This window comes from Platalea leucorodia, assembly GCF_965183815.1.
Source record: "Platalea leucorodia genome assembly, chromosome: 1".
Lineage (NCBI taxonomy): Eukaryota > Metazoa > Chordata > Aves > Pelecaniformes > Threskiornithidae > Platalea > Platalea leucorodia.
The window spans coordinates 61,985,411-62,010,617 of record NC_138823.1 but is presented as its reverse complement, the minus strand read 5'-3'; the positions used below and the strand labels follow the sequence as shown (position 1 = coordinate 62,010,617).

The window sequence follows — 25,207 nt, the reverse complement described above, 5'->3', positions numbered from 1 at the left end:
CACTCTATGTGTGCTCTTTGGCATGGAATTTAATAATCTTTATTTGTAGGAAAATAGGATTAAGTCTCAAAACCACATCCAAATGTTTAGTTATTAATGACATGGTTCTAGCTTATAGTAAAAAACACAAGCAAAGACAACATGGGACATCACCTAAGAACTGATCTAGGAGCAATTACAAAGTTACTTACCATTTTGTTCTCTCTGGACTCCAGCAGCAAGCAAATCTGGTTCGCCAAGGCTTATATCATTGAGCCTGGTTCCTAGACACTCCATGCAAAGATGTTTGCACCATTCCTCTGCCTCCAGTTCTGGAAAAACAGGAAAAAATATTGTTCATGTTAACATTTTACTCAAAAAAGTGTGAAGTTAAATCAATACCTTCTTACTGACCAGCTTTATAACAATATGCTTGTGTTGAAACATGAGTTATTAGCATAAAGTTCCACATGAATTTCTTTGCCTTGATTTATGAACTTCTGAAAGGGTTTACACTATTAGGACTGCGTCTTCCATTTTCAAATTTGGGGATAGGAGGCGGAGGTAACACAAAAGAGACAGGCGTAGTGAGTTGTCAAGGCAGTATATTTCTGGTAGGCCTTCTTGAAAGAAAAAATGCAATTTAGAAAAACATTAGATATAATATCTGAAATATTCTTTACTGCTTTTTAGGTGAATCTGAACTATTAAAGCACTTTCTGTTTCTAAAGGGTCTAGAGTATTTTTGTAGGAGCAACGGAAAAAAAAAACCAGTAATAAAAAAATCTTCAAAAGCAAAACTTCCTTCTCTGCTGTACTAAATGGGTATGCCTGTCAAGTTAATCTGAATAATTCATTTCTTCAGTTCTGTTCACCTTCTTTTGGTCTCAGAGCAATTTGGGCATTAGTTGTAACATTTGTATGAAAATTCAAAACCTCCTAGTCCTTTCTGAGTCCTCCACTGCATCCCATTGACATACATCTGAGAGCTCCTTATCTGCCAGTCTACCAAGACATAAACTCCCCAAGGCATAAGCCCCTGAGACACCACAACAGCTCCTGCCTCCACACTCAGCCTCATCCTATCCGCTTCCCAAACTTAACTTCACAAAATCTCTGGCATTGGTCAAAAAAGTAACATCTCAAGTTGGTGTTCACACAATGTGAAACCACAGTTAATAAAAATCATGCAACTAGTCTGACTGTCTTTTATTACAGGATAGGCTTCACCTAAGGGAAACTTTCTGGAGAGTGGGCTTGGCACCAGGCACACGCTGAGCATCCATTGTCACAGTCAGTCTATATCTGATCATCTTTAGGAGTGGGTGACTCCAGTCATCTAGAAATGTCTCTACCAAACTGCCACAGTCTTTTCATTCCTATTTTTGCGTACATCTGGAAAATACTTCTATGACAATCTCTCCAACGTAGTACTGAAGTTCAGAGAGAGAGAAAAATACTGCATGCAAGCCCTGAAGCATCTAGTGATGATGGCTCATTGTAATTAGTGAAAATTTATATCCAAGAAAAACCTTTCCATGCCTAATTAGTATAGTTCTCAAATCCTCGCCTGATTAGGCATAGATATCAAGTGAAAGAAGCATTTGCCAGACAAGAAAGGGAGACACGCATGCCATTCCAGGTCTCCAGGAACCTTTAGCTACTCTCCTTTGTTTAGGGCTCTGAATAATCCAGGAACAGATTGTTCCTGAGTTATTCTGGCTATCCTCTGACCAAGTTCCCAGGCAGACAGCTGAAATAATAGAGTCTGTTTTGGGATTTTTGAGAGCTAAATTTGGTTGTTTTCACAGGGACACAAACAATTTGGGGGGCTTCTTCAGAGTGCTGTCAGTAAAGGGGTTTCCCTTAACCCTTCCTGATTATTTGCAGTCTTTGTCTCAGGACACAGATCCCCAAAGTTGGTTTTCTCATAACATCCTCAGCTTCTGGTGGTAAGAGGCAGAACTTCCTGTCAGTAACATCCAAAAGACATTTAACTTTGTATGTGAGAAGAGAATATTGAGATAACAGTGTACTGTTCCGTAACACTTCTACAGACACAACCTCCTTGATGGAAGTAAGGAGAGAACAGGTGTATCTCTGGACAGCAATAAAAACTTAAGTCTTTTAAAAGGAATAAGATGAATTTTTTTAAAAACCTGCCTCCAAAATTCATCTTCTGCCCATGCATGAAGAAATTTCCCTTCTGTTTTCCCTTCCTCTCCTTCAGCCTTTCCATTTCCTTGGATATTTTTGAGGTCTGATGAACCAGAGCCATGCCTTATAAATCATAGCTTCCCATGGAGAGGGCTTCATGCCAGGGAGATGATAAATGTGGGCCACAAGACATGCTGCCATATTCTGGCAGCACACAGAAGGGGTGTGGGGGGCAGCTCACAGGCACATGGGTAAGTCAAGCCCTGCCAGGGAGGGTTTCCACTGAGTTGCCCAACATCTGCTTCCAGCTACACATAAACTTGGGGGAATCAGTGCAGAAAGGCTGGTAGCACAAAGGTGACAGTGCAAATCTAGTTCAGTGCTCTCATGTTTCCTTCCCTCTCACAGTTTGTTTTCTGCCTAAACTATCACAGACAGTTTAGGCAGAGAGAATGTATAGCTCCATATAAAGCCTGTAATTTTTCCTGGAGTGTGGTCAAGATATAACTTTTTATGTATTTTACAAAATCTGCATTTTATTACTTTCTTTCCTTGTGCCTGTACCCAGACTGAAAGGGTACATTCTGGAAATGTGGAATGAGATGATGGTAAACAAACACTAAACTAACCTTTCTAATTTTACAAACATCTAAGGAGAAAGGAAAACATATTGGCATTTCCATAAATCCAGCTTAACATCAATATATATTCAAAACAGGACTCGTGTAAAAGCAATGAGTTATATTTATATGTATTCTCAGACCACATTTCCAGCAGATTTTTTGGGAAACAAACAAACAAACTAACAAACAAAAGCATTGTTCTAGAAAGCTGTTTCTTGTGAGTGTCTTCGTTTACATTTCCTCAGTCCACTTGCCTCTCTCTATTAGAGGAACATCTAGATCTTGAAAGTTTGGATCCAGAAACTGCCATTCAGGCTGTTTGACTCTGGCAGTTTAATTTAAGCTGCTTCTTCTTCACTGCCAGTCATTGATGATTAGACCCAGATTACACCATTCTCCAGCTGCCACATAGAAGAAACTTATCTTACTGTGAGCATTAGAAGGTCATGGCTGTATTTTGCAAAGTGTAGGCTATAACATGCATTGTATTGCTGTATAACTCAAAATTTGTATCTTACAAAAACGATAAACTTAATACTACAGAAAATATAGTTTCAGTGCAGAACTGAAACATCTTCCCACAGAACTGTGAGGATTTGTGTCTGCTGTCAGAAGCATCAATGTTATCTACAAATGTGTTTGGAAGGTCAAGGGTATGAGGGTACTGTGTGAGTTAGTTTTACCTAATGCATCCTGATAGCTATTGCTTACTTGCAATGGATTGCCTTCAACCTTTTCCTTGACAGACATGTGAAAACTTCTTTCAAGCAAGTGAATTACCTTTTAAAGCCAAAGCCATATTTCTCCTTTCACCATGTGCATCTATAAAGCAGTTCACCATTCTTTTGTAAAAGGTCTACAGAATGCTTTGTGTTTCTAGATAACAAATATTATTTATGATTTAAAAAATGTATTTATTATAATTTATAGTATATAAACGCATCAGTCACAGTAGCAATTTTTAAGAATGACAGCTACCACATCACAAAACAGAGATACCACAGTTACTTCTTTATTTTGATTATATGCATATATTGAAACAGATGAAATATTACAGTGGAACCAAGCCATAAAAAACTGTCAGCAAAATTCTTCTCTTTAATGCATGTAGATTAGATTTATTGGTGGTTAATGCTGAGTTTTTAGTCACAACTGGTACTTGTCATTGAAAAATTTAGTTTCCTTTTAAGATAACTGAATTCTTGGACTGAATGATAAATTGTAAATCGTGCTTTCACAGCTATAAATAAAATCCAAATATTTACATTTTCATCTTTACTGTTATTCAATTATGAAATGCTGCTATACAAATGTCATCAGGTGAGATAAAATACAAAGAGATGGGAGACCTTAATTAGTCACCATTTATTGCATAAGAAATATTACTGGGAAGAGACCTGTAAACTTGTTATCTGAACACACAGACCTTGTTCTTGGCAATATTTTCCTGCCATTTACCTGAGCTTCTAGGTCATGCCTGAGGTTGTATGTCATTTCTACTTCAGGTCCCAGGTGATTAAACTGGTGCCATACCTACTCCAGCCACTGAAGCTGTGTATTGCAAGTAAGTAATATCACAGGATGATAAATGGGTTTGTTGATATGATGATGAAATAATATTGGCAAATGGTGTTAGAAATACAAGTTTGTAATAGTGAAAGAGCTCTTCTGCTACTTATGGTTTAAAACAGTTCATGCTACACAACATATTCTACAGGGAGGAGGTGGTGGGGCAGAGACATATTTTACTTCACTGTCCCTAGAGATCCTCTAGATCTCTAAGGCTAGAGGCAGGATTGTTTTCAGACTCCTAACTTGGCAAGCATTTTGTGGGTGGCTTAAACCAAATACTTTCTGAATCCTGATAACTTCACATTCTTCCAGATTTACCTCCTGTGTTCACATTGCACAATCCTACAGGAGCCGGTCATCACCCGCCACAGCAAGTTGCCAGCGTAGTCGAATGCCACTAGCCTGAGATAAAGCCCCAAAGAGGTGACCACTCCTGCTCAGTTCAGCTTGTGTCTTGTTGAGTTATGCCATCTCCTGCTCTGCAAGGCCGTGCCCTCCATTCCAGGAGATCCCTTTCATCACTAGCAGCAGCAAATTATTGCATTTGTAAAAAAAATGGCTCAATTTATATGCAACTCTTAAAGTTTAAAAAGAGAGATGAGGAAGTTCATCTCTTCCCCTTCTCACGCAGCCCACATAAAGTGACATGGCCAACGATTCAAGTTGTAAATAACATGTATGCAGTATTAGAGGGCGTTAACAAAAACTGTCCTTGTACAAGTCCAAAAACCTCACTTACTTACTTTTTGAGCTTTCCCTAATGTAATCTGTATAAACCTAAAATGTTAGTTTCTTCATTTCTGAAACATTTTTATGTATTTTCTGCACAAATTGTTTGACTCTTCTTCCCTCTAAACTACTTCTATAAGAGGTCCAAATTCAACTGAATATTCTTACTCAATGAAACTGGAGAATCTGTCCTGTTTGGGTCAGTAGGACTTAGACCTGGTATTCTCTACCAAGAAAGAAAGATGGTGCAGAAAAGCCACATATGCCAATTTACCTCTGCTAAAAATCACCCAGCCTTAATTAGAAGTTAATAGGAAAAAACATTCATAGAACCCCCACAGGACTGATGTGCTACTGTACTGCGCTACATACAATATATGCAGCAACTTAATTTCATTTTTTTTCACTAGCAAATAACACTATTGACTGCAGGTACATAATTTCTTATCAAAATCAATAATACCTTAAAAACTCTCTATCCTTTATCAGGATATATATCATCCTTTGATGATTCAAACATAATTTTATTTTATAAGTATTTAAAATATGTTATCTAATAGCATCTCCACTACTTAGGTCACTTTTACTAGAGCATATTGCACACACTCAAACACACATAAAAATGCAAAGCAGTGTAGCTATTTTTTACCATTGCTAGGAGGATAATGTTTACTTTGTGTAATAACATGTATTACTGATTATCACTGTCTATGCATGAATTAAGCAATTTTTTTGCTAAATGATAGGAAGCAATGAAGGGGACATAAGTTCTATTTAGTGTAAAAGAACAGAAAATTAGTCTGTATGTAGACTAAAACATGCTTTCAATTAGATAGTAACAAAGATAGTGGGCTACAACTCTGAAAGCAATTGGGTTACTAAAATTAATTTTTTATTGACCAATTATATTTGAAGATATTTTATGAGATATGGGGCTCATATGTAGAATTTTTGCTTGTATTTCAACAAATACTACCTTTAAGGAAACTTTTTTATATTTTTCTTGAACCGTGATTTTTGAATCTTTCACCTGGAGTAGAGTATCCTGTTATTACATAAGTGAAAATCACTGAACCAAAAAGGCAAAGGCAAAGTCATGAAGAAAAACAACATATACTGTTGAAGTTTATTAATTTACTGAAAATGCTCTATATTCAGGCTGTGACAAATTATTTTAAAGGAATATTCTTAAAAAAAAAAGTTGGCGAGTTCCTCAAAAATTTTTTGTCATTGTCACTTTTTTCTTTTACTACCTGGTCTTTTTAAGACCATTAATATTTAACTATTTCCAGCTGTTTAAATATATGCATATTTTTGAATATACCATCAGTTTAATAACAAGTTTAAAAACCCACCTTTTTCTGTACAATTTGAGAAAAATTAATTTTACTTAAGGAAATATTGAATAATGCAGCAATCAAGCTAAACGAGTAATTACAGAATATGAACATATATTATTCTGTAATTTTAGACATTAGTATATTTTGTTAATGCACTTTTTAACTGAGAGAAGATATAGTCTATATACTATACAAAAAGAAACTTTTATTTTCACATCATTTGCTATTTTAAACTTGTGTTCACACGAGGATAGCACAGTTAATTACAATAATTACCAAAAGACATTTATTAGCTATAATATAATTAAAACTGATATTTCTGCCAAAAATCATCCACACTTATCTGGAGATGCTGCAAGATACATCACAGACAGTGTTTTGATAATTTTAATTTGTGCATGTACCTGTGTTTGCAAATAGCCAGCTGTGTGTCCCTGTAGTTATCGAGGTATATGAAAACTGACATTTTCCTGACAATTCCCCCTTCATTTCTGCAAGTCTGATCAAAAGTGTCAGCTTGAATAACATGTGCAATGTCAAGTTAATGCTTCTGAAGGCAGTGACAGTATTTAAAAAGATTCATCATATTGATGTTACTGTCCATTAAACTGTTTCCCTAAAATAGAGTTTAGTTGCACATATCTACTTTTACCTACCTTGCTGCTCCTTTCCAGTGTAAAATTGCAGTGAAAGAGCACCCTTCACTCAAACTCTTAAAGAAATGCCCCGCAATGCTGACTAGCAGTCTCTAACCAAAGTTAAAGCAATAGGAAAGAAAGTTTGCCATCTAAAATGCTGCTTGAGAATGTAGTTTTCATACAGAAACAGAACTTACTTGACTTGTTTAAAAAATGGAGAATGTATGGAAAAATGAAGAAAAATAGTTAATTTACAAGAAAGTGATTTCCTTTGCTCAATACTAGTGCTAATGTAGCTATAGGACATACTTTTTTTTTTTTTTAAGTAAATGGCTAATTTCTGCCATTAAAAAAAGTTAATATCATTTTACTCAGTGATTAGTCCTACAGAAATGAATGATGCCATTGTGGGAAGAAAATGCTATTTAGTAGATAAAGTAAACCGTGAGGGTAGATTTATAGGTATCCTTACAGATCATGTATATTACATCACGCTGGGGACAAGTGACTCTCACTATACCATAAATGTTTATCAAGCATTAGTATGTCCAACAGATCAACAGTGAGCTGATAGATCATCATTACTCAAAAATATCCCTAGCAAAGTTTCACTCTCGATTCAAACTTTCTTTCAAGTGCAAAGTGATAATTATGAAAACCTGCCTGAACATAGAAGAAATGTTTACATTTTGTCTGAAACTAATGGGCCAGTTACAAGAATCTGGCACGGGAATCAGACAGTTCCCCAGGACTGTCAATCCTTACCTGTTTCAACAGTTATTAAATGACAATGGCATGAAAGTAAAACAACCTCAGGCAGCTTTTCTGTAGTGGGAATGACATAAACACCATCAGTCAAGTGTCCAAAAAGGGTAACATAACACACAGAGGATGCTATCACATCAACTTATGTAGCTACCCCATGATTGGCAGTCAGCAATAGCATTTGTCTGGCTTAAAACTTCATAGTATTTCAGATTTAGTCTACTCCTACAATACTTTTATTCCTCTTGGAAAAGTTATAGGGCCTTTTCTTAAATGCATGGGAGATTTAATACCTTTTGTGTAAATCTGAAGTATGCCTCTCTCCCATTGTCAAGTTACGGTCTAGTAAGAGGATCCATACCCAAATAAATGACAAATTCTAAGATTCATTTCACTTTTTTTTTAATACGTTAAATATTCAGTCTTATCTTTGAACTATTGACAAATCTTACCGCTTGAAGATCAGAAATACTGCTAGACAAGGCAAATAATTCTAAAAATGTTATTTTCTGATACAAAATCAAGGTGATAAGGACTAGTTTCAATACATGGGAGAAAAAATATGCACTATTGCCACTATATGCTTTATTGCTCTTATGCCTTTGACCATATGACTTTCACTCCAGCCATCTGAATATCTTCTGCATTAGATCAGTAGGAGCACACAATGACTAGCAGACTAAGAAGTCTTTGGAATCTCCCTTTCTTCCCTTTGGCTCCCCTTTAGCTAAACATATCTGACTAAGCAAGACTTCCAGCTTTGAATACTTAGATTTATTAAACGTTGTCCCAATTTGGCTGAGCACAGGAGGGCAATGTTAGTGTTCTCCCCTTCTGATTTTGCAGACTCTAGGAAACCTTTCCTGCACAGTGCTATATGCCACTTTCAAAGTAACAACAAACCACCTGAAAGAATGATTTTTTTCTTTATGTGCTTCACTTGCCCAAGAAATACAGCATTTTCCCCCAAACCCTAAAACTAGCGTTGTAGAGATCGGAACCCTTGCTACTATTAGAGTTAACAATCAAGATTTTATGTCATTCAAATGCAAAGAAACTGATTCAAAGTGATTGCAGACAACCTCTCACTGAAGTCATCTGTAAAATCATAACACCGTGGTATGTGTTCTACTTGATTTTCAGTTGCATAAAATTTTACTCTCAGACAGAACTAAGTATTAGCTAGAAAAGACTCTGTGTGTCTTTTGCTTTATTCTTCATGGATTTTAATGTGGTACTACTGCAAAAAGAAAAAAACCAACCCTTAAAAGTTGCACAGTCTAGAGTTAGTATCTAAGGAAATATAATGAGAAATGCCTTTCTCAAAGTTGATATCTACAGAATTTAAACCCAAGGGGATTCTTTTTTATTACAAATTCTTCACATTTCTTACTCTCATTTTACACTTTTCTTGTATCTTTCATTATCAGCATTAAATGGGTCCCTACATTTGATGCACCTAAATTTTATTTCAATTAAAAAATGTTATATGAAAATACATTCTTTGAACGTCTGTGAAAATAGAGGCTTTCCAATCAGGCAAAATTTCCTGTAAATATTAGTATCCTAAAATAAAATTGTATCTCAGTTATGCCATTTTAGATTCCTGGTTTTCAATATACACCACTGATATCTCTACCAACATGATCTTCAGTAAGAGACACACATGACTGCCTGAGAAGAGGCAGTCTGCTTAAAGCTGAAACTCAGAATCCCAACTTTCATTAAGTAAACAGGACTCTTTTTCTTCTTTTTTATTTCAGTGGAACACTTCTAAGATTCAGCACAGCAAAACTACATCCTTTGCTCAACCAGGAAAACAGCAAATAGATCTAACTTCAATTATGTGTCATTTTCCTCCAAGAAAATCAGAATAAGTCTTGATGAATGCAATCTTACAGAACATACCAAGATTAAATCATTTGAAACTTCAAGAACTCTGCTGAGTGATGGCTTAAGGCCATGTTAACTGGAGACACACTGATGAAAGATTTTTTTATTTTGAAATTTTCATCCTTATTTAAGGGTAAACAACTCATCATAGAAGTATAAAGAATGTTTAAATTTAATATTTTGAACCATAAAAAGTGAGAACTGCACAAAAAGGTTAGGATTTAGGTTTGTAAATTGGGGTGCTGATTACAGTGAAAAACAGTATCTGAAGATGAAGCTGTAATTTATACACACTGGTGATCGATTGCCCACTTGCAGCTTACTTGTGAACTGATTCATAAACACACACAGCACTAGAGGGCAGGGGATAGATATACTTTTCTTTATGGAAGAGTTGGATTCATACATTAGCAAAGACTGGTCTCCTTCTGTGTTCCTTACTTGGACTCCAGGTGAAAGTCCTCTTTTGGATGTCTCATCATCTAAGCTAAATTTAAATCCAGCTTCTCCCTGGCTGATATCTTTTAATGGAGAGAACAAGTTGGAAAACCAATTATAAACAGAAATGAGTTATTAACAGTAGGGATGAGAAAATTGATCACTGTCATTTAATAAGGAGTTATCTAGCACCATCAGCACACTCAACAAATGGGCAAAAGTACAATATATATGCTGCCATATGTTTTTCCTTATTTTCTGCATTAATGCTTTTCAATGAGGAAACGGCTGACTTGAATGTTACTCTTCCTTCTGCTTGGAAACTGTGGCCTACTCCTAAGCTCTGCTCTTAGAGTAGGAGTTTTTTTGCCTTAAAAAATGCAAAAAAATAACCTCTTCATTTTTGTGATATGTGAGGGTAATCAGGGGTTTATTGACTTACTCATAAACAAATGAATTTGACATCAGGGTTTTTTTCCTGGATCACAGTTACAATGAGACCATAAGAGCAGCCAGATCACAAAAAGCAACTAAATGCATAATTGTCTCTTTTTTTTTTGAGTCAGATAAGAGCAGGCAGACACTTATTATTCTCTACATTTTCATAATTAACCCTAACATATGCCTTTGCATAGAATCTTTATAACTTTTAAAATTAATGAATCAGTTTTCATGCCCAAACCTAGTAGTGGAATACGGTAGATTGAAGCACAAATGAAAGAAACTTGTTATACAAATGATTGTGAAATTTTGGAGGAGTAGTGCTTTACTGAGCTAGAAAGAGAGAAACCTTTTCTGTTTATACCGGAAAAATTGGCATCTTCTATTACTCCCGTGATTTCATCCCTCATGAAGCCCAAGGTTTATATTGATGAATATATGTATAGTGCTTATAAGTGCAAAAATCAGATTTGAATGAAGGTTTTTACATATACTTAGAGTTGTAAATTTGTAGTTTTTATTCAAGACACCCATTAAAAACAATATTTATTTCTTCAGTATTCACAATAATCTTCATGAGCATACATAATTTTTTTTTACATGCTGTCATCTATTTGATTCACAAAGGAGACTAAAATTATAGATGTGAAAACCTTACAAAGTTAAAATGATTTAAAACCTCATAATTCATGGCTGCCACTATTTTCTTAATTTAGCATGCATGAAGATACAAATTGCCTATAAAGTAGTTTGACATCATCACATGCAGAAACATACAACTCTTCTTTCAGCTTCTTCCTACTCATATTTTCTGGTACTATATGATCATAGATTTTAAAAATAAACCCTTAGAAATTAAGATATTAAACCTTTTCACTTAGATTGTTGTTTTACACTATTAATTTTTTTTACACTCATGTCTACATTTTAAATAAAATGGCAATTTTTAATAGGATATGAATCTGAGGAAATCTCCAGATATCAAGAAATGCATAGCAGGGCATTATATTTGAAGGACTAGTTAGTGTTAATTTCTTTTCAGTTGGTCCTTAACCACAGTAAACTACATTTTGACCTGTCATATTTCTATAGATAAATCATAAACACTTCTCAGCAAAAAAATATAACTGTCAATATGAAATGCCATATGGAAAGAAAACTAGTTATATTCAGCACACACTAGAATTATTGTTAGACAAACTTAATATAGAGAAGTTATGTATCTGAATGCTGATTTGTACTTTATGGCTGATGAGTAATGGCAGCAAGGACAGCATTTTTTTAAGGGGGGAGTGCTGCTGTATGTAGTGACATATGCTGGGACCACTGCTTCCTGAATAACATAAATGTCATGGATGTTGTACTACACTTGGAAAAGATTCACACTGTCACCAAGCAAAAACATTTTGAAATGACATCAGTTTTTTGAGTTTCCTGCATTGATTCATTTCCTATCACTAGCAGATAAATGTCAGACAGCCTATTAAATTCACTTCTAATTTTTTCAGTGAGGTGATTACAAGCTATAGCAAAGTTCAGGCTAACCTCCTTGCACATTCAAGCAAACTTACCGTGGTAAGACTGATGATGTTTAGAATATAAAGCGGAAGCTATACAGAAAGACATTTTGGCATTCCTACTGGATTAATGTTTATAAGAACATACGTAACACAGACCTGTCTTTCCTAGATAGGTTAGCTTAATTATGTAGAGGCTTGTCCATTAACACATTCAAATGTTCTTTCATTTTACATTTATTAGCCATATTAATTTTAAATGCCCACAGCAAATTCTCTAATTTGATTATTTCAATTTCTAGGTCCAGTCAAAATTATCTGTAACACAATCCAGGCTGAGAAAACAGCTGCAATATTGACTTCATGTTTTATTTATGGAATATAAACTTCAGTTACAGGATTGATTTTTCTTCCTTGAAATTGAAACAAAATGCTAAGCTACTGAGAAGTTTGGCCAATGAAGAACTTTCTAAAGAAACAGGCAAATTCATACTGTCACTGAGCAAGTACCATTTTGAAATGGAGTTGACTGTTTTCCAACAGCAGTCCAAAGAGCTATCTTTGGGGGACACTTTACAAAGTACTTCCCATTTGTTGAAACAGAGATAGTATATATTAGTGAGCCATTGTTCTTATTTGGAAGATGATTAAATGATCACCTTGCTCACACATTTGGTGCCATTTTCCACTTCACTAATTCTAAGTTTTCTTAATTTTTCTGTTAGCCAACAGGCTTACTTTTTTCTCCTAATTTTGGGATTATTTTTAATTATGTCTAGTTTAGAAACAAATGATGCTTCATAATAGACCAGTTTTTATGGTTTCATTAATAGAAAAATAACAATTTTATGTCTGTATTTTAACTTTAGAACTACACACATTTTTAAGGAAAGGCTTGATTTTAAAAACAAACAAGGAACTTGAGATTAGTTTTGCAACTTTTCCTTACATAAACATGCAGGCTATCACTCCTTAATGCTACCCAATAAAATGATGGTCTCATAAGAGTTACTAGTAACTTTATGCTGCTAAAGTTTTAAAAAAACTCATTCCAAAATTAAGTTCAGATACAGATATAAACATGGAAAAACTAGGAAATGTCCCACATTTTCAAAATGTACAGCTTTACAGAAAGTAAATGGGTCTAGATATTTTTCATGCAGAGGGAAACCAAGTTTCGTCATAATTCTAATATGCAGCTTTCACTTCAAAGTAAAGCTCAAATCTTCATAAGGTATCAGAAGACTAGTATATGTCATACGGATTTTACTACATATGAAGCTTAAACCCGTAACACATACCAGAACACTATATCAATGCATTGTTAGAAGAAAAGCATGAATACAGTTTGGAAGTATTTATATTACTTTTGTGAACAGAATTGTTGATTCCGTCTTCACCATGGCATGTAGAATAATTTAAATGGGTGATCAGTCAATTTAAATTAAGAAAAAAAATATACAACTAACATGAAGCAATCCAAAACTTGTTTGAAAGGATGTAGCGAACTGTCACACTAGGTGGTCATAATATGATGTTTATCCTACTTCCTGGAACATTTACCAATTGATAAAAACTGAACCTAAAGCAAAAATGCAAAAAAGTTCCCAAATAAATGTATAAATTATCGATATTTTTATATATAATTTTCATACCAATGGTAGCTGTTTCAACAGGAGGGAGAAAATTAGTATATTTGCCATCATTAACACCTTACTTGCCTTATTTGCACATTAATACACTATAAGTTTCACAACCAATTAAAAATGCAAAACAGATTTTACTATATGACTATTTAAAAACTAAAGTGCAACTTGCAGTCAACAGCTTCCCTCTATTGTTTTTTCCACTGATTAACTTCAGTTTTAACATCAGATTAACTTGCAAGGCAGATTTAGTAGCAGTTGGAAGCAGTTGGAGTTGTTTAAAACAAAACTTTAAAAGCAGCCATGTTTTAGAAGAGAAATTTGAAAAAAAAGAAAGCTTTTTTAGAAATAAAAGGTTCATTTCTCTGGATAGGTTATGAAAACATTGTATGAATGTACCTGAACTGCAGTTACAGAAAATATATTCACATTTTCCTGTTTGAGTGCAATCTTCATATAGAAAAAACTGAGTTACAATTAATGTCATATTGATTTGAAGAGAGCAGCATACTTCGGGCCATTTTTTAAAACCACACTACTTTAAAACTACATTAAGAGGAGCACTGATTGTGACCGATAAAGCTTTTTTTTTTTTTTTTATTAACCGTCTTTGGATGCCTGAAGCACAATTTGCTTCTTGACCTTAGACTGAATTTCCTTATTGGAAATAAATAAAAAAGAAAAGATTTAGTGTAAATTCTCCAGAGAATTTAAGGCTGAACTTCCCAAATTGACAAAGGAACTACTCACACAGTAAAATTCATTCAGGAAAACATTCTTATTTAGTTACCAGGGAAAAGACCGAGTCCTCTCTTTGAGAGATTTAATGCTGACTTGCTTGGAACTTCATCCCAGAATCGTCAATTACTGTAAAGAGGGGAATCTCAGTTATCTGGAAATACACTACTTAAAACCTGGAATGCCTGTTAATTGGTGTATTTGTGATTCATTTGCATATCTACCTGAAATCTGAGAATCTTGACCATTATATGAAAGAAACTGTTGCATGTTTGTAACTGGAACCCTGTTTTTCGAGATTAATGAACTACTCTAGTTAAATCTCAAAAAAACAGAGGCCAGACTCAATAATACTAGACTGCTCTCAGAAAATATAGTCTTGATAAGACTACTGTTAAAACCAATGCATAACTATTAGGAAGGAACTGGTATTTTAACAGACAAATATGATACTGTATAAAATTCACAAAAGGACTGGATACTTCTCCAGGTAAGAGGTTGTTTTTTGTGTTGCTCTCAGAGGTTATGAGGACATAATTACTGGAAAGCTTCTTGTACTTTTCTGAAGGGAGCACATTTTTTACTTTTATTTGGAGGACATACTAAATTATAGATGTGGTGGTCTTTTCAAATACACAGGAAAAGTGAACAATTTGAATTATTGGAATTTAGAGTTATTTCTACCTAAAATTTATTTACTTATGTTCTTAAAGTTAAGTCATAGTTCAATATGTTTTCCTATGAAATATTGCCAAAGAGATTAAAAAACCCGAATGGGCTGTGACAATGCACTAAGTGACTTTGCTTTGCAGGTGTGGAAGCTGGGACAACTCTAGGAAATCTCACGAGACCATGTGGTCAGAAGTCACATAAAACTTTGTCTTTGCCTATCACTGTATACCTGTGGTAGTTCCACACACAGTTCAGTCTTAAGAATTACTTTAGTTCTCACTGCTAGCCAGCAGTGATATGCAAATTTATAAGATTTACCAATCACCCTGACTGCAGCTGCCATTCTGGTTGTTCAACAGCCCACTGGGCTGGGTTAATGCTGATAGCAACATTCATATTGGCAGTGGACTTCTAGCAACCTCTCAAAATGTTGTGAAGATAGGTGGACAGTGAACACCACATATTCATCTTTGGGTTTTTTTGGTTTTTTTTTTTTTTGTTTTTTTTTAATGTGCAAATTTTCCAAAATTTTCATGCCTTGACTGTACATGAAGTAGAATATCCCCTGCTGAATATGTGGTTAAGTATATATTAGTGGCACACACAACTTTCTGTGCTCATTTACACATGCTGTTCTCAGCTTGTCTTCATTCAGTAACAAAAGTTTTTCAAAAGGCTTTAAACAGTTAACCTGCTAACAGTCCCATATACCTTACACACTGTAAGTAGCCAAATGTAATGCAAGCTGAACAGTGAGAGAGAATGAAAAATAGATTGGGTGTTCCAGGTTTGGAGCAGTAAATTATCATGTTATTCATTGAACTCTCCCTAGGCTCAGCCAGCCATACATCATCTGTCAATACTCCAAATTCAATCTATAAATTAATGTCATGATTTTTGTGCTGTCACTAAATGTATGCTATTCTCAGGAGAGGTCAGGAACCGCAGAATTCACATTATTTTATAGGGTGATACATATTCACAAATGCCAGGAGATCTGACCTACATTCCATGTAGATGAGCAGAAGCCTTTTTATCTCAGCTGATACCTGGCTTCCACTCCAGTGTTAGCAAACTTGTGGAGAGCAGGTGGGGTATTACACCAATCCCAAAGGGAAAGGAAGTAAAAATATGCCCAAACACAATAGATATGAGTTAAGTAATTGTATCTTCTATCATTGTTATAGAAAGTTTTTAAGTGGGAAAAAATAACAGAAAAAAAGAAAAAACTTAGAAGTCCACCAGCTATGTACTTTTCTGTTGGCATGTTAGTACAGAGTCAGTAACATCCCAGTACTTTCCAGAAGAGCAGACTGAAAGGATTAGGAGTTTGAGTGAGTGATAATCAAAGTAAATAGATATGCTTAAAAAACAAAAGCCTTAATACCTAGTCCAAATAAAAAAAAAAAAAAAGAAAGAAAGAAGAGCCACAAAGTAAGTGATAAACAGTTACAGAGGATTCTCTTAAACTTGTTTATTTGCTAACAGTTCCTTGATGCATCAATATTTCTTTATATATGTATTGGGTTTACATGGCAAGGTTTTTGCAGTGAGGGGTGTTGCAGGGGTGGTTTCAGTGAGAGGACACCAGAAGCTGCCCCCATGCTGAACAGAGACAGTTCCAGCCAGCTCCAAGATGGACCCGCCGCTGACCAAAGCTGAGCCCATCAACAATGTCGGTAGCGCTTCTGTGAAAACACATTTAAGATTCAGTAAAAATGCTGCACAGCAGTGTGTGATAGGGAGGGGTGAGGAAAAAATGTGAGAGAAACAGCCCTGCAGACACCAAGATCAGTGAAGAAGGAGGGGGAGGAGGTGCTCCAGGCACTGGAGCAGAGACACCCCTGCAGCCCTTGGACAATACCATGGTGACACAGGTTGTCCCCCTGCAGCCCATGGACAATCAAGGTGGAGCACATATTCACACTGCAGCCCACACCGCAGCAGGTGGACATGCCCTGAAGGAAGCTCCAGCCAGGGAGAGCCCATGCTGGAGCAGGCTCCTGGCAGGAGCTATGGCCCTGGGAGAGGAGCCCACACAGGAGTAGGTTTTCTGGCAGGACCTGTGACCTCATTTGGGTCCCATGCTGGAGCAGTCTGTTCCTGAAGGACTTCACCCCGTGGGAAGGATCCATGTTGGACAAGTTCATGAAGGACTGTATACCACAGGTGTGACCCCATGCTGGAGCAGGGGAAGAACATGAGGAGGAAGGAGCAGCAGACATGAAATGTTATAAGCTGACCACAACCCCCATTCCCCACCCTCCTGCACCAGTCAGGGGGAGGAGGTAGAAGAGCTGGGAGTGAAGCTGAGCCTGGGAAGAAGGGAGGGGTTAGGGGAAGGTGGTTTTGGTTTTGTTTTTTGTTTCTTACTATCCTACTCTATTATTAATTGGCAATAAATTAAATTAATCTTCCCCAAATCTGCTTTGCCTGTTTCAGTAACTGGTGAGTGATCTCCCTGTCCTTATCTTGACCCATGAACTTTTCATTGTTATCTTCTCCCCATTTCCTGCTGAGGAGGGGGAGTGAGAAAGCAGCTTGGTGAGCACCTGCCAGCCAGCCAACGTCAACCCGCTACAACATAACTGCATGTTCTCTGTGTCCTAGATATGAATGTTGGAAATAGAGGTAGTGCAGATTTCTTTTACCTAACAATACAGTCTGAATACTGTCATTGAACACTCCCTGCCTCCTCGCAGGTCTAGCATCATGTTTACTGGTAAGAGCAGGTGATCATGTTTCTATTTTGACTCTACTGCAAACCAGATGAGAAGCATGGGACATTTTCAGAGACATGATGTCTTCCTAACTTAAAGCTGCACGATTTACAGACAAGAGCTGCCTTGCAGCAGGCTGGCTTGCAGCCAAGACTGAATGTATCTAGGCATGGAGACATAAAAAAAAAAAAAAAAATTCTTTATTGACTCCCCTTCATCAGGCAATGAAAAATACAACCCTTTGCAGATCATAGAATCATAGACTCACAGAATCATTTAGGTTGGAAAAGACCTTTAAGATCATCAAGTCCAACTGATAACCTAGCAGTGCCAAGTCCACCACTAAACCATGTCCCTAAGCACCACATCTACACATCTTTTAAATACCTCCAGGGATGGGGACTCAACCACTTCCCTGGGCAGCCTGTTCCAGTGCTTGACTACACTTTCGGTGAAGAAGTTTTCCCTAATATCCAACCTAAACCTCCCCTGGTGCAGCCTGAGGCCATTTCCTCTCGTCCTATCACTCGTTACTAGGGAGAAGAGACCGACACCCACCTCACTACAGCCTCCTTTCAGGTAGTTGTAGAGAGCACTAAGGTCTCCCCTCAGCCTCCTCTTCTCCAGACTAAATAACCCCAGCTCCCTCAGCCACTCCTCATAAGACTTGTGCTCTAGACCCATCTTAACATGGTGCTAACATTTCTGTAAGGTTTTAAGGGATAAGTCTCAAGGCAATGATGATTCACTCCAAAGTGTTATTCTTAAGGGTGGCTGGGACTTTTCTGACTAAATGAAGATTCATCGAGACCTCAATGCACTGTCAGAAATCTACCCATCTCTCTGCCTGTCTGCCCGGCAGGCTGCTGAAGAATCCAAAACTTCAGCATCAAGGGCAATTGTATCATGTTGATGGGGATCAGAAGTCTAAAAGCCTGGGGAAGAATAGCTACACTGCAATAATCAGGCTCTGGAGTCCTGCCTGAATTTCCAAGGAAAACATCTTGTTTGAATTTCCTTCTTACAGGAACATTTTTAAAATCTATTTTTAAATTGCAATCTTTAGAACATAGGAAGTAGTAAATTTGAAACTCTACAAATGTACACTATTATGTTTTGTAGCGCTAAGTTCTAGAAAGTATAAGCCTAGGAAAGAAATTCAATCCATTTCTCCTGGGTTTACAAAAAAAATTCTTAAAACACTGAATCTCATTCACTTCTCTTCCAAAGTACCTACCACAGCAGAGGCCCCTATAACAACTTATTCAATTAAAGACTACCACATGCATAATGCAGCATCGGACAGATTAACCAAGATGCAAAAGACAAGTTTTTGTTCTAGTTTCAACTATATGCTTCTATGCCATTCTCTTTTCAATCTTAATACTCCTGATATGTTTTTGTTCATTTTAATTATGTTCAAAAAAACCTAAACAGAGAAGACAATCTACCAGGAATGATATGCAGATATACAATAATATACATATACATCTATTAATAGGTATAGCTTATACTTCCTCAGGACAGGGAGGCTTCCCAAGATTCCTTCCAGCCTCATTTTCTATCATAAATATAAACAGACAATGATTATCTTCTTCACTTGTTTTCTTCATGCTAAGACTTACTCTATATTGTTCTGTACTTTTTGATAATGAAATCTGATTGGTTATAATTGGCTAAATGCCAATCAGACCATCATTTCAAATGCAGTGGTTATTAAGAATTCAGTTCTATGATCATCATAATAAAACCAAGGTAATATGTCTAAGAACCTGAACAGCATGCGGAAAAAACAACCTTAAGTATAATAAAAATGTTACAAAGTCTTTAAAAAAATCCCAAAGCCTTTTGTATTGTGGAAAGCAAGTAAGAAATTATTTCCTTAGTGTACAATTACAAATAGTTATGAACTGTTCTGCAGACACCAGAGTGTTTATTAACATGGATGTTTAAAACGTACTTTTAAAATGAAAACATTACGTTTGCCTGCAAACTACACCCTTTTTGAGCCCAACGTGTTGTTTCATAATGTGCTGGTTTTGGGTGGGATAGAGTTAATTTTATTCACAGTAGCCAATATGGGGCTACGTTTTGGATTTGTGCTGAAAACAGTGTTGATAATACAGGGATGTTTTAGTTACTGCTGAGCAGTGCTTACACAGGGTCAAGGCCTTTTCTGCTTCTCACAGCGACCTGTCAGTGAGTAGGCTGAGGTTGCACAAGAAGCTGGGAGGGGACACAGCTGGGACAGCTGACCCCAACTGACCAAAGGGATATCCCATACCATATGACATCATGCTCAGCAATAAAAGCTGGGGGAAGAAGATGGGGGGGGGGGGGGGGGGGGCGGGGGCGGAAGTTCAGAGTGATGGTGTTTGTCTTCCTAAGTAACTGCTATGCGTGATGGAGCTGTGCTTTCCTGGAGATGTCTGAACACCTGCCTGTCAATGGGAAGCAGTGAAGGAATTCCTTGGTTTGCTTTGCTTGCATGTGCAGCTCTTGCTTTACCTATTAAACTGTCTTTATCTCAGCCCATGAGTTTTCTCACTTTTACTCTTCTGATTCTCTCCCCCATCTCACGGTGGGGGAGTGAGTGAGTGTCTGTGTGGTGCTTACTTGCTGGCTGGGGTTAAACCATGACACATAACATGATTCCCACATGTAAGAATGCATTAAAAAACAATCCTGGAAAGGTTTTAGTTTCTGCATTATATAAAATATGCAGCAATTTGAATAAGCAGGTTTTTTTCAAGAGGAAGAAGGCATGTATTTACTCCTGCTTCAGAACATGGTTCCTCTCTTCTCAGGTAGTGTGGAAAGCCAACTGTGTAATTTCTCTGATGAATGCCAAGGTATGGCCACAGAATACAAGTATCTAGCTAGATCAGAAATAAGTGGATGAAGCGGAAGAAAGGAATTTTTTTCTATTTTGCGTATTTTTGTTAATATTTCACATTTCTTACTGGTAATAGCAATTGCAAATCCATACTATAACCTCACACATGGATATTTCAGTGAAAGCAGATTCTATATTCATACATATATCTATAGTAGATATTTAATATGGAGAGAAGTTCTCTATCTATCTGAGATTCTTTTCCAGGCTTTGTCACATTCATCTGCCATTTAGTTAGTGAAGTTGCATTTCCATTCCCTCTTCTGCAAACTGCTAATGACAACTCAAAATATGAGGCAATTTTATGCATAAAACTCATCAAGATTCTCAGATGGTTTTCAGTAATACTTTTTTATTATTGTGCATGAATGCCTTTTGGCAGTGTAGAACAGGCCAATATTTTCAAAGCAAGGTGTAGGACATTGTAGGATAAATAGCATAAAGACACGTTAAAATATGTAGTGCCTTATTGCCTTACCTTCTTAATAAAATGTGTTCACATGTTAAGAAGTAGATTCGGACTTTCATACTTATAATATGCTTTAAAACTATTCTAAATGTCATTGAAATTCATTTATGCCATGAATTATACAAAGGACAAAACAGTATCTGCATATCTTTGTTTCATAAGACTAGCCGTTATTTATGACACAGTACATTTATCAAATCCAGTAAGTATCTCAAAATGGGATCAGGAAGAAATCTTGATATATATGGAAGCACAAATTATTAATAAATTTAGATTTCAGTTTAAACAGCCAGAAGCTAAGAACAACTTTTTTTTTTTCTTTTCTTGTAAGCCAAATGTTAGACCATGTTTTTAGACTGCATTTTTATGGTCTTGTGCCATCACACTAATACAGACTTTGTTCTGGTATAAAACATGGGGGCTGCAGATATGGCAAAGTTCAGCAGATATTTAGCAACTTATAAAAAACCAAACCAAGCCAAACCAAACCAAACCAAAACAAGAAGTGAGCAACTATGAAACTTTATCTGTTAAAGTCCAAGAAACAATTCCATACCTCCATATGCCAACATACTGGACTTCACCATCACTAACCTACCCCTGCTCTGTGCTTACTGGGAAAAGTAACTGTATGCTGAACTTCTAGGGCAGAGGCTTTGAGATTCATGTATTTCTCCTAGTCTCTCTAAAATAAAAAATTCAGCTGACCTTGCACCATGTACCAGATGAAGCTGAAATCTGCTTGTCTTCTTCTGTTTGTCTTCTGAAGTTGCTCAGCTTCTGCAGGCAGGAAGATTTTTTTCTACTCTTTTACTCCTACACACACTCTGAAATGGATGATTCACTATTATCTTAGCTATCTTCTTTAACTTCTGTTCCTATGGGAACAGTTTATATTTCATATAAATTTCAATGCCTTTGAGTATAACTGTGATAAGGAAAGCGCATACAGTGTCTGCACTTCAATATATTTGTCCAGGAAGAAAGAATAATACAGAACTTCTCTACTTATCTAGATACACTATGTTAAACACTAATAAAGAATGTCCAGACAAGTTTACCGTACGTGAACAGCAAGGGCAACTGAATGCTTATCATACCTGCGATATACACAACTATGTAATGAAACTTTAGGGAAAAAGAAAAACTTTCAGCCTCCCAATGTTTTGATCTTCAAAGCATTAAATTTAGGGTTTCCCATATTGCAGTCCCAGAGCAAGTTTACCTTCTTCAATTTCCGCATTTAGAAATCTTACAGCTTTCCTACTCATTTTGTCAAAGCCCCCGTGCATGCTCCAGCTAGGCTGGAAGTTAACCTTGTTTCCTTGCTGTCCCCCATTTGTCCTACAAACTGAGAATGCAGCAGCGTTCTCAGCTTAGGAACCTGCCTGGGAGAAGTGCTGAAGGGATAATGACCATTTTGTGTTTCTACTGTTTTCAAATCTAGCAGCTGGCAGTTATACTAAAAAAAACCCATGAGTTTGTGTTCCCAAAATATTTTCTTTTAAGTGCTCATTAATTTTAGAACTAAGTTTGCACACAATTAATAACCTAAAAGTGGCTGAAAAGGATGGAAAGTATTAGAGTAGTACCTGTTCCATCAATGGTTATGTCCTGAAGATGGGGTAATATTTTCTGCATTCCTTTCATTTGCTAGTTATACATATTAACAATGTGTGTCAGAAAATTGTAACAATGTAGTTCAGACAGGTAACCACAGAAAAATGAAGACCAACAGAGAGGCAAACAACTATGAGACATGAGAGCAAAAATCCAAATATTTCTAATTTGTAAATGTTAAAGTCAGAATAAAGATGCATACTTTTAGGCAAACATGGAAAAATTAGGAAATAAAAGTCATTATTAATGAAAAGGGAACTATTTTTCCAGAGCAAAAGAATATACATCCTAAATATTAATTTTCAAATATAACATTTATAATGATGATTCAGACTGAACGTTAGCCTGAAAGTGGACAGTGTTTCAAATATTATGATCAAAAAGGGAGAATGTAAGAATCCAGAGCAACATATTTAACTTCATGCAATGCCTGTCTTTTCACTCTTTTTTTGGATCTCAGAATATTGTGGCACATGTGGAAGTGAGAACATGCATCTGACCTCCAATGAACCATATGTTTTACAGAGAAGTAAGTAAGGCCCCTTCAGTGTATTAAAACAAAACAAAACAAAACAAAACAAAACAAAACAAAACAAAACAACAAACAAAAAAACCCAAACCAACAAAACAAAAAAACCAAACCAAAACAAAAAACCAAGCTACAAATGGAAAGTAAAAAAGGTAGGGTCATAAATTTTCATATAACAATCCCTGCCACATTAACAGAGAAATATAACATCTTTCAGAATATCTTCAACTATATAGGATTATTTTTCTACATGCAAAAGGTGAACTTTGTATTTCTCATTCCAGTACCAAAACTGTATTTGTGAAACTGTTCTTCATTTCCACCACCTCCATGATCCCAGAACTTCAAACTCACAAAACTAACAGTGAAAATAGGAACTTTAATCTGGTTGTTTTTAAAGCTTATATAGCCATTTATATTGTTAGTAAAACAGCATGGATGATCACTGATGCTTCATCTCAAAGCCTCAATGTTTCACTAGAATTTTAATCCAAAATCTCCAGGCTTCTTAGCTGTCAAGGGATATAGTGATATGAATTACATCTAATATTCCACTGACATCTGTCAAACTCTTCAAGCACAGAATATTTTTGCTTGTGAAAACTATCAAGGAGAAAAACCCCAGCTCATAATCAGTAGTAATTTGGCAACAGCCCAAAAGCTTTTTCAGTACAAAAATGAACAGAATTTGTGCCTTTTTAAATGACAGCAGTGATATATTTTTTTTAAAGAAAAGAAAGCAACACCAACAAATGGTGAAAACAGGTTTAAAAGAAAAATATGTACAGAACTAAAAAAACCACGTTGCTGAACACATTGCCACTTGACACCAACAGTCTTTCATTTTCAACAAAGTAAAACTTTTTTTTGCAGAGTTATAACAAGACTTACTTATCACAGTTTGACTGCACTCAGAAAAAGTTGAAAGCAAAAGTGTAGAAGAAAAGGTCTGTTTATGTTACAGATGTATAAAAGAGTTTTATTAAGGTAACCATCACAGCAGCAAGACATTTAAGAAATTAAAATGATGGATTGGGCCAAAACAACTACAAGAATATTAATATCAGTTAAGCTATATCAGTATAGTGTAATGATGGATAAACCCCTAAACCAGAAGTTTCAAATAGGGTAGCTGATTGACTTTTTACAGCACCCCAATTCTATTTTCCCCAGGACTTGAGTAATGGAAGTTTTATGGGAATGGCAAAGTATAACCTCTTAAAAATAATTAAGATGTTTCTTGATTGCAATGACTCTAGAACTGCAGTTCATGCATGCCTGGGAAGAAATAAACCCCTTCAATTCATCTACTTCTATACAGAATGGGGCATTGTACTGAAGAGAAGCCAGACAAATATCAGTATCTTGGGGGATGTCTGCATTTGTTTCACAGTTGCAGTTTTAAGATTTCTCTGTCATTTTGTCCCTTTTCTCATGTAACATCTCATTCTATACTCAAATCACTGAAATCACGTATCAGCCCTAAATTATTTTGTCTCTTTTGTCTCTGCATTCATATTATGGGCAACCCCCTCCCCAATTTGATTTTATCAGTAGATTTACAAATTCATCAATTTTCTTCACATTCTGTCATTTAAAATCCAAAATATATTTTACACAAACCTGTGCTGGTGGGTCCACTGAGCCTAAAAGAGCCAGGGACTTGTATCACTTAATAACTTGCTGGCATCACTAAAGGAAAAATCATGCTCCCATACGGTCTGTCACTGATCTAGTGCAACCCACAATCTTCATTCCTTGAACGCTAGCTATTATTCAGGCACAATCCTCATCATGCTAGCAACTTCCATAATAGCACCATAAA

The 25,207-nt window shown here is 36.1% G+C and overlaps 1 protein-coding gene across 1 annotated transcript in view; it reads right to left on the bottom strand.

Moving 5' to 3' along the window:
- The window catches only part of DOK6 (docking protein 6), a gene marked incomplete at both ends in the record, with an annotated part of 260,265 nt that overhangs the window by 101,920 nt on the left and 133,138 nt on the right, over positions 1-25,207 (bottom strand). Inside the window, one exon of the mRNA XM_082304009.1 lies at positions 192-311. Coding sequence (XP_082160135.1) covers positions 192-311 — 120 coding nt within the window. The remainder of the gene's footprint in view (positions 1-191; positions 312-25,207) is intronic.